Source organism: Lontra canadensis, unplaced genomic scaffold (assembly GCF_010015895.1).
Source record: "Lontra canadensis isolate GAN:19392208 unplaced genomic scaffold, GSC_riverotter_1.0 scaffold108, whole genome shotgun sequence".
Lineage (NCBI taxonomy): Eukaryota > Metazoa > Chordata > Mammalia > Carnivora > Mustelidae > Lontra > Lontra canadensis.
Window position 1 is genome coordinate 459,989 of NW_022631102.1, and position 10,332 is coordinate 470,320.

The window sequence follows — 10,332 nt, forward strand, 5'->3', positions numbered from 1 at the left end:
GCAGCGTGCACATGGCCGAGCCTTCCGTCCTCCACTTGAAAGTTGGCCCAGATTTTAGGGGTCGGTTTCTGAGGGATAGGAGGGAGGAGGAGGCCCCAGGCCCTGCCACGTGCCTCAGTTTACCATGTAGTCGACAGGTCAGGTTGGATGGCTCCAGCCCCAGAGGCGTGGGTGGCGGAGCCCACAGTGAGCTGCATGTGGGTCCCGCCTTGCAGCCCTGTCCCAGGTCGGCCCCTCCCCCTAAGGAGGCCTTTCCACCGCCTGCCCCCCCACCGCCTGGTTGGCATGGCAACAGCCTCCTGGCTGGTTCTGAGAAGGCCAGCTGAGTCACCAGCCCAACTGAGAATGTGACAGGGTCTCCCTGCAGGACAGTGGCCCTGGTCCTGAAGGCAGGCTCATCGGGAGCCAGGCTTCGTGGGGGAGGGAAGGTGCTGGGCATCATTTCTGAGAAGCAATGACCTACCTGCATTTGGGGTCAGGACTGGTAAGGCCTCAAAGTATAGCCCAAAGCCCAGCAGCCCTTTTCAGTGCCAGCTCAGCTCGGCACTGCCCTTGGGGCCCCCTGCCCTTGGGTCTGCTTTGGCTCTACCTGGAGGACACTTTGGCCAGGACCAGGCTTGGGACACACATGTGAGGCTGTCTGCTCGTCTGCCCCAGGCCTGGAGAAAACAGGGACAGCTCAGAGAGTCCTGGGTCCACGTCCCCATGCGAGGGCAGAGAGGGGCTGGGACACCTACCCACGGCCACCTGCCAGCTCTGACACCAGCCTGATCTAGTTCAGGACTCTAGAACCCCCACAGGGGCAGACCCGCCCAGCCACTGCCCAGCTCCACCCCTCTTGGTCTCCCTAGAGTTGCAGGAGGGCCCCACAGGGTGAAGGCAGGGACACCCCCCCCAAGTCTTGCCCACATCTCCCCAGATTGGGCCTCTGGGGGCCTAGGCCCATCCGAAGGGAGGTGGGGTACATAGGAGTTGTAGTGGGAGAGAAAAAGGCAAAGGGTATGTGGGGGACCAGTGGGGGCACCCAGGTGTTGCAGCTGCCTCCGGAAGGCAGGTGGACAGGAGGACCCAAGACCAGTGGACCAGGAGGCCTCAGATCCAAGCTCGAGGGCCTGTGGCTGCTCAGCAGGTGCCCCCATTGCCCCCTGTACAAGAAACCAGTCCCCTCACCAGGTCCCAGCCTGCATCCGGCCCCCCACCCCCATGGCAAGGAGAGCAGCCTGAGGAAAGAGGGTGTGCCACCTGTCCATGGCCCTGCACTAGCCCACACCCCACTCTATGGGGCACCCTCTGAGACAGGGTCCCCAGAGTGGCCACTCCCCACCTAGGACCCTCCCCTGTCCCTGGGCTGCTTCTGCCCCCACCCGCCCAAACCAGCGGTGCCCCCACTTCCCGCACACACTTGGAGATGCCCGAGCTCCCATCCCTGGAATAATCCCGGCCATCTCCACGGGGTGCAGACTTTATTAGCAGGGTCAGCATGAAGACGATGATGGGACAAAGGACAGCTCTGGTGTCCAGGCTGTCGTGGCAGGCAGGTGCACGCAAGCCAACCGTCCCACACAAACCAGTGTCCTCTGGGTCCCAGAGGGTGGCCCACCCCTGGGCAGAGCAGCATGAGACCGCGGGGAGGGGGCGGGACGGGCCCAGGAGGACCCCACACAGCAGGCCCCCCTCGGACGGCATCCGTGCGCCTCTACCACACACCCGCACGTTTGTGCGTCAGACACGCAGAGTTCCTTGGACCGGTGTGGGTTGTCACATTAAAAACTAACCACTTCTCTTTACATTAACTTCACAGTAACTGTTTGCCGAAGACAATGAATCCAGTGTTGGTAAGTCAGGAGGAAAGTCCGATTCTTCCCCCACGGAACCTCTGGGGAAAACCAGGGCGGCCGCCTCTCCCTGCCGCGTGCTGGGGCTGTGGGCACGGCTTGCCTCACCATTTGCTGGAGACACACACACACACACACACACACACACACGGAAACCTGCTCGTGGAGAACATGACATGGAGTGTGAGGTAGCCCTTTCGGAGGAGCCCACGGTCAGGACGATCTCAGGCAGGGGCCCCTTCCTCAGTGCGCTCTGGTCTGCAGCCGGGCCAGGGCCTCAGAGCCCCGCGCGCCAGGAAAGGCCCTGCAGCACATGGCAGGCTGTCCACATGCTGGGAGAGCAGAGGGAGCTCGGGGAGACAGCTCCTCTGCCCACCTGCTGTGAAGGCCATCGGTCCTCTCACTCCAGACCAGGCAGACAAATAAATACATCACGTGGTTGCCAGGACACGAGAAAATCACTTAACCTTGGCTGGACGCTGTCCTCAGTGCCTCCAGTCCGCGGACCCGAGGAGTCCAGGGGGCTCTTGGAAGTGGGGGAAAGGCCCCGCCTGTCCTCTCCCCCTTTGTCATAATCACAGAGACTCAGGCAGCAAGACTGGCTGGGTGACGCCCCCCCAACTACAAATGCAGAGGTCTTTTGAGTCTAGGAGCTGTGGATGACAGTGGGGGGCCGTGACCCCAGCCCAGCAGGTGTTTGTCCCCTCCCTGTTTGATGGCAGCTTGCACCCAGGCCCCGCTGGAGGGAAGGGAGAGCCTGCAAACATGGCCCCTCGTAGAGAGCGGCACTGGCCCCCAGCTCGGTGCTCTGGAAATGATTGGCCGCTCCGGGGAGACCTCAAGTGGGCAAGCCAGGGACCTCGGGGTGAGGCCCACCGCAGCCCTGTGGCAGCCTGCAACACTCAAGGCCCCTCCTGGCCCCACCCAAGGGAGGCTCTGAGGCACCCCAGACCCCGAGCTCAGGCAGGGAAGCAGCACGGCCCATCGCCCGTGGGCAGACATCTGGCAACCTCAGGGAAGCTCTCTCTGCATCTAAAGAGTATTGTTCCCAAACTGCGACCTCCTCTCTCCCAGCTACCGGCAGTGTGGTCAGGGTCACTGGCTCCAGGGACCCACCTCCAGCCCCAGTACCCGGAATGCAGGAGCCCCTTGGCGTCTGGCTGGTTCTGCAGCCCAGCCATGCCAGCTGTGCCTCGATGTCCCTGCCTGCACACCCTGTGCCCGGGGCCTCCCGGAAAGGCTCCTGCTGCCACCCACCAGGAAGGGCCTGTTCCATCCAAGTGCCCTTTTCCGGACACGCCCGCAACTTCTGTGATGTGCGTGTTCTCTACCACGCCCGGTGCCCGGCTCATGAAGGTATGCCCGAGTGAGTCAGCGAGGTGGTCAGGAGAGCCCCCCTCGGAGGCAGAAGTGCGTCCTCCTTCCTGGTTCAAGGATGGTGGCTGGGCTGGAGCTCAGGGCCCTCGGGACAACCCCCCCGCCCCCCAGGAGCTGACTCAGGGGATGGAGAGGAAGACAGTGATCAAGGTCAGGGCACAGCTGGGAGCCAGAGTCCACTGGAGCCTGGGGGAGGGAGCAAGGTGTGGAAGAGGGTGGCCCCAGCCATGCTGAGTGCCCCCAAGTTTGGGGCTGCAGTCCAGGGGCAGTGGGGGCCTTTCCGCTGGGAGCTGCAGCACGGGGGATCCCTGCCACCTGGAGCTCCCATCCCTTGCCTTCCATCCCAGCAGGCCACCTGGGCGCCCCCCCTCCCCCCGCCCTCCCAAGGACAGGTCACACCAGCAGGGACTTGACCAAGCCACAGTGGAATTTCCGGACGTGGCGGTAGAGGTCACCGGACTGCGTGAAGCGGCGCTCGCACCAGCGGCAGGCATGCGGCTTCTCGCGAGTGTGCACCACGGCGTGGCGGCTCAGGTTGTGCGAGTACTGGAAGCTCTTGCCGCACTGCGTGCACGTGTAGGGCTTCTCGCCCGAGTGCGTGCGCTCGTGCCTCTTCAGCGTGTAGGTGCAGGAGAAGGTCTTCCCGCAGAGCGGGCAGGTGGGCAGTGTGCCGTCGGGCGACAGCCGCACCTGGGCGCCGTCCCGCTCGCGGAAGTGGGCGCTGAGGTGCAGCTGCAGGCCGCGGCCGCCGGGGAACAGCTTGGTGCACAGCGGGCAGACGCGGAGGGGCCCGCCGGGACCCAGCTCGCCCCCACTGGCCCCCCGCTCTGCTTCCAGCTCCAGCTCCCTGCCGCCCACGCCAGCGGCCGGCAGCGGCTCCAAGCCCACAGCCCGGCGCTCAGCTGCAGGAGCGCAGGGGGGCTGCAGGGGGCGGTGAGGGCCGCGAGGGCCGCCGTCGTCCTCGGGTTCCGAGAGCGAGTCCCGCGAGTCCTTCACCGGCGGCGGGAGGCCGGGCTGCCTCCGGCGGCAGGCGGCTGTCTGGAGGACGCAGGGTGGGTGGACTGGCTCCCGCCTGGGGCTCCGCTTCAGTGACAGGTCCAGGGCCCGGTCCGAGTCTCCAGGGCCCTGCCAGGGAGGGGGGCCCGGGGCTCGCGGAGGGAGGGCGTGGACCCCAGCCCGGGGCGGCTGGGCCTTCTGGGCCGCGGGGCAGAGCTCTGGGGACCGGGCGGTCTGGGGGCGCGGGGGCTGGTCCGGCGGCTCGGCCCGGGCGGCGGGGGTCCCTCGGTGCAGCGCGCGGCCCCTGTCCCTGAGCCTGCCCTTGCAGACCTTGACGACGTCGTACATGTGCAGGTAACTGGCGGCCGCCAGGACGTCCTCCACCGGCAGGCTGCGCAGGTCCAGGCGGCCCTCGTACATGAAGTCCAGCAGGCGGCTGAAGGCGGGCGCCGTGACCACGTCGCCGTTGAGCCGCACCGCGTCGCGGCTGCCCGCCGGCCGCTCCCTGTAGAAGAGATGGAAGTAGACGCTGCACGCGGCCAGCACGGCGCGGTGGGCCGGGAAGCGCGCGGCGCCCACCAGCACGGTGCAGTCGCACAGGAAGCCCTGGTCGCGCTGCTGCCGCAGGCGCCCCAGCAGCCGCGCGCCGTGCTCCGGGAACTCCATGCGCCGCGGGCCCCGGCGGGCGCGGACGGGCGCCCCCGCCCCGCCCCCGCCGCCGGCACCTGCCCGGGCGCAGGAGAAACTCCACCGAAAGTAAACAGAAGACGCCGGCCGGGGGCGGGTCCCGGGGCGCGAACCTGCGCGCGCCCCCGCCGGGCCGCCCCTGAACTTCACTCCGGGGTGCCGCCCGCCGCGTCCCCCGACGCCCGCGTCGCCGCCCGCCGCCGCCGCCGCCGCCGCCGGCCCCATTTATGGCAGCGCGGCCGCGGGGAGCGGGAGCCGGAGCGGGCCGGCGGGCGGGGCGGGAAGAGCCGGCGCCCGCCCCCCGCGCTCACCTCCGCCGCCCGCCCGGCTCTCCGGCCGCCGCCCGCGCCGCGCGCCCTCCCCGGTGCGGCCCCGGTGCGCGGGGCTCCGGGCGGCGCGCCCCGGCGGGGAGGGCGCGGGACGGCAGGGCGCCGGGCGGGGCGCGCTCCAACTTGGCCGGCCAGACCGCGCCCGCCGCTCGCCCCGCCCCGGAGAGAGCGAAACTCGGGGCGGGGGTTGGAGGGGGCGGGCCGAGGCGACTTCCCGGAGCGGCGGAACCGCTGAGGTCACCCTCGCCGCCCCTTCCCGGCCCGCCCCGCCTTGCCCCTCCGGGGCTGGTGAGCCGCCAGCTGGGGCACCGGGGTGGGAGGGGGTGAGAGGCGCGGCGGGGGAGGGGGCTCTCTCGCGATATTTGCCGCCTCGGCCTGGGTGTCTACCGCCCCTCACGGGGTCCCAACTGCGCCCTCTGCTACCGCACCCCTTCCGAGGACCCGCTCCTCTGCGGCCCGCGCTGGGGCTGTCACCCGAGGGCGCACTTTGGGGGGCGCTGGCTGTGGGAGGAAGGAGGGGACCCATGGAGGGGGTCGTAAATTTTGAAAAGATGACAACCCCCTTCTTCATTGAAAGCCTCTTTCTGAATTGGAATTAATTTGGCTGGTACTTTCCTCCAAACACCTGGGCGGGCTCTCGGCAGAGCCCAGAAAAGGGGACCCCCTCCCGGTCAGCAGAGCCTAGCTCCACCTGTGGGGGCGGGGCCGGGTGCCCTGAGCTCTGTGTCCCGGAGCCCCAGGGACAGGGCACATTTCTGCAGACCTGGGGGACAGCCCAGTGCCTCGGAGGGAGCCCCAAGTGCCCCAAGTCCAGGGCAGGTGGAAAAGTGTTTAGGAAGGGAGAGACCCTGTGGAGGAGTGGAGCTGGCATCCTGAGGGCAAGGTGTGAGAGCCCCCGAAGGTGTCAGGGTGTCACCCAGGTCTGCCCAGAGAAGAACCTAGGTGTAATAGCGACGATTTTGGAGAAGTTGGGGTCCCGGCGGTGGGGGGTACTGTTGGCTGGCAGTCTCTTCCAGTCTCTTCTAAAGGGGCTGCCCTTGTTGGAGCAGAGACAAAGCACTGACCACTGCCCAGCTTCCCTTCCCAGCAATCCGGCAGGCTAGATGCTCTTGTTATTACCCCTGTTTGCTGGTGGAGGGTGGTTAGTGAGGGAAGGGCCCAGGGCCACGAAGCAGGCCATAGAGCGGGCAGTAAATCCCTAAACCAGGGGTGGGGAGCACCTGGGGGGCTCAGTCGGTTAAGTGTCTGCGTTTGGCTCCAGTCATGATCCTGGGGTCCTGGGATCGAGCCCTACATTGGGTCCCCTGCTCAGCGGAAAGCCTACTTCTCCCTCTCCCTCCCCTTCTACTACTCCCTCTGCTTGTGCTCTCTCTGTCAAATAAGTAAATAAAATCTTAAAAAAAAAAAGTAGCAAGTCCCTGAATCGGGATTCGAATCCCGACAGTCTCCTGAATTCCCACCTGTACACATCCCCAGAGATAGAGGCTGGGCTGGGAAGGAGGAGGACCCCCCACCCCGATCGACTAGGGGTGGAGGAGGTGCTGGCCAAGGGGCTGGATTACAGAGGGTGGGCCATCAGCCTGCAGGATGAGTGGGGAGGCCTCCAGCTGAGCTCTCCAGGAGGAGGGAGTGGCCCCCGTGGGATGGTAGGTGCGAGCCACCCAGAGGTCCTAGTCAAAGCCTCGGGTTAGAGACCTGAGGAAGGGCCCAGCACAGCTGGTATCTCAAGCCTGCGGGAAGGAAAGCCACATTTTTATACTAAAACATTATTCCTTATTCATTTGAAGTTCACATCTGACAGGACATCCTGCATTTTTCTTTCCTAAATCTGGCCAGCACCCTTGGAACCCTGAACTCACACCGCACTCAGCCGCTGAGACTGCCCTGGCTCTGGAGGTTTGTTCCCACTGGTCCCCCACCCCCACCCTGGCACCCCCTTGGCTGGCCTCCCTGCAGGAGAAGCTGGATTCAAGTCAGGTCAAAGCGAACCCTGGTGGGATGGCCCCCTGGGGTCTTGTCTGGCTTAAAGTCTGCCAGCTGCCCCCTCCCAAATTCGGGGACAGTGCTCAACCTCCTTGAGCCTTGAAACCCTCATCTGCAAAGTGGGAGGTTAACTATAGGGCCCGGGGTTCCCATTGTGTTCCCCCAGAAGGCCCAACACCCTGCCCTGGCTCCTCCCCCATTTCTGTCTTTGTTCCCTGGGCCGTGCGCCTCCCCCACCGTGGTCTCTGCTGAACACCCCAACTAAGAGCCCCCAGGCCCACCTTCTCCTTTCTTAGCCTGAGCCTTCCACAGAGCACTCCCCGGTCCCGAGACTGCGCATGACCTCAGGCTTTCCTGCTGCCTTCTCCATGTGAAGAAGGCAGCTAGGCCCTAAATGGGGGTTCAGTACGTGTCTCGAGTGAATGCAGGGGCTTCTGTGAGCAAGGTCCAACCAAATCCTGACTGCTCTGTGGCGCCTGCCTGTCCAGTGCTATTTCCCCACGTCGGGCCCCCGAGGCCAGGGAGGCAGGAGGGAGGCCAGCCGTCCTGGGGCTCTGGGCGGACAGCTCCCCAGGCAGGCCAGAGTGAGGCCCTGGGGCAGGCGGTGTGTCCTGGCCTGCCCCGCCTGGCTAGTGGGACAAAGCGCTCCTTGGGGCCCTGACCGAGGCTGCGGGGTGTGGAGACGGGCCGAAGCCGGTTAGGACACTGCTGGCGGGAGCCTGGGAAGCCCGCACAGGTAGGGATGAGCTAGAGGAGGGGGGAGGGCCGTCATTGCTGGGGAGGCCCCCCCACTCTGTGCCTCTCAGGTGGGAAGGCCTGAGTTCAGTGCCCCTGTCCCCACCCCCCCATTCCCCAGGAGGGGCTGTCCCAGAAGCCCCTGGAATGGCACTTGGGAGCTGCCCACCCCCCTCCCTCCCACCCCTCCCCCAGCATCCCCACTCTGGCTAGACAAGGTCGTGGACACCGGGATGGCGGGGAGGTGCCTGAGGTGGTTTGGGTAGAGCCTCCCTGGATGCAGCTGGCCGGGCGGCCATCTGGCCTGGGAGCCGCCCCCGGGCCCCGCCCCACAGCTGCTGCTGAGCCCCTGCGGCGGGGGGTGCTGGCCTGCGCCCGCCCGATGGCCGGCAGCTGCAGAAGGTGACAGGGCTCGAGGCCCCTGAGCTCCAGCGGTGGGGGGTGGGGTGGGGTGGGGTGGGGTGGGGGTGGGGAGGTGGCCACACTCCCCAAGACGGCTACAGCAGTTTTGGCTGCAAACGTCTGGTCGAGGGCCTCCCCAGAGGCCCCAGCGTGGGCCAGGCTGGGCTGACAGGACTGGGTCCCCATCTTGCCATTCTGTCTGAGGTACAGGGCGGATGTTGTTAAGGGGAAGGTTCCAGAGGAGGGTTCCAGAGGAGGAGAGGGTCAGCCCTGCCTTCGGGGCTGCCCCCATGTCACAGGGCAGGCTCCCACAGAGGTGCAGTCGGGACCGGGGCCTGCAGGGGTGGGGCATGGGGCTGCCGGTGGGTCTCAAGGCACTTGGTGGGCACCAGAGCTCCATGCTGAGCTATGGGGAGGCCTCCTGGATCAGCAGGGAGCTTTCGGACCCCCACGGTGCAGCCTCCTGGCCAAGATGCCTTTCCTCAAATGGCCCGCAAGGCCCGGGGAGCCGCCATGTCTTCCATGAAAGGGCACCTGCCCAGACCCCCCACCCCAATCTCTTCTTGCCCTGGGCCTTCTCCATAGCCTGCCTGGCCAGGATGGAGGTGGGTCTGGACCCTCTTCCTGGGAGGGCGGTGGGTAGATGGGACAGTTCCTGAGGGGTCCCAGGGGCCCATGGGGAAGGTTTGCAGGGTAAGGGGTGGACAGATGCGGGACAGCTGGTGGGTGACCTCAGGGCAGGTGTCGGTCCCAGAAGCATGGATGACTGACTCATCCAAGCCTCTCACTGGGCCCCCTGGAGGCAGGGCCCGGTGGGGGCTGGCGGGGGGCACTCAGTTGCAGCTGAGAGTCCTGGGCTGGGTTGGGGAGAGGGGCAGTGGGGCCAAGGGGAGGAACTGGCAGCCACCTTCCCGAGGAGGGAGTGTCCCCCTGAGGAGGGGAGGGTCCTTCTCCAAGGAGTTTAACTCTGTCCCGGAGCCACAGGAAGTCTGCCAGGAGCCCCAGTTTTGGGAGCAGATGCTTGGTGAGCCGCTCCGTGGGGCTCCATCTGCCTCTGACCCAGAAGAAGGATCTCTACCTTCCAGGCTGAACTCTGACCCTGGATGAGGAACAAAAATGCCCCCCTCTGCCCCACAAAATACACTCCCACCCCAGAAGGGCAACGCTCAGGAGTCCTCCTTTTACAAAAGGGTCCCTGTCAACTTGGAGGCCTCAGGGATGGGGGGAGGGGCTGCTGCTGGAGAAACTTCTGGCTCCAGGGGAGAGCAGGGCCCAGGGAGGGGTCGGGGTGGGGAGTCATCTGCGGTGTCCTGGGAATCTGTAGGCGGAGGGGGCTGGGGTCCTCCTGCCTCCTCAGCCTCTCAGCCCTCTGTCACCCCTCGAAGTCTCCCATCTCCTCTTGAAGAACGGTCCCTGTGTTCCTTAGGGGCAAGGGGAAGCTCCTGGAAGCCCCTTTCGAGGGGTGGGGCGCCCCTCCCAGGGTAAGGTCGTCCATCAGCACAAGGGGCCTGTGTCCCCTTCCTCCGCAGCCTTCCCTGTCCCCGTGCACTGCAGCCAGCCTTCCGGCCGCTCGCTCCTGACCTCCACCGGCCGCCTGCACGCGGCCCCAGGACCGCTCGCTCGGCAGGGTCCTCGGATTGGGCCTGTTAGGACCATCTCGACGGCTTTCCGGCCCGCGGCACGGGCTCCCACTTGGGGCACCCCCGGAAAGGCACACTGCCCCCCCCCAACCCCGGGCGCCACGGAGGCAGAAGCCCGGGATCGTCCCCGGCCGGCCCTTCCCCCAGGGCCGCGGCGGAACCGGGCCGGGAAGCGCGGGCGCCCCGGACGCGCCGGGAAACTGAGGCCGGGGAGCACGCGGCCCGGGCAGCGTGGGCGGCCCGTCCGCCGCGCGCTCCCGGCGCCGCGCCCTCGCCCCGGCCGCGCCGGGGGCGCCCCGGGCGGCGGAGGCGGATGTGGGCGGGCGGCCGGGCGGGGCGGCGCGGGGC

General features: G+C 66.8%; 1 protein-coding gene across 1 annotated transcript; it reads right to left on the reverse strand.

Moving 5' to 3' along the window:
• Positions 1–3,590: 3,590 nt before the first annotated feature.
• ZBTB42 (zinc finger and BTB domain containing 42) lies at positions 3,591–5,048 on the reverse strand. Its single transcript, XM_032839665.1, has one exon. The coding sequence runs from the start codon at positions 4,872–4,874 to the stop codon at positions 3,606–3,608; it is 1,269 nt and encodes a 422-aa protein (XP_032695556.1). The 5' UTR covers positions 4,875–5,048; the 3' UTR covers positions 3,591–3,605.
• Between the last annotated feature and the right edge of the window lie 5,284 nt (positions 5,049–10,332).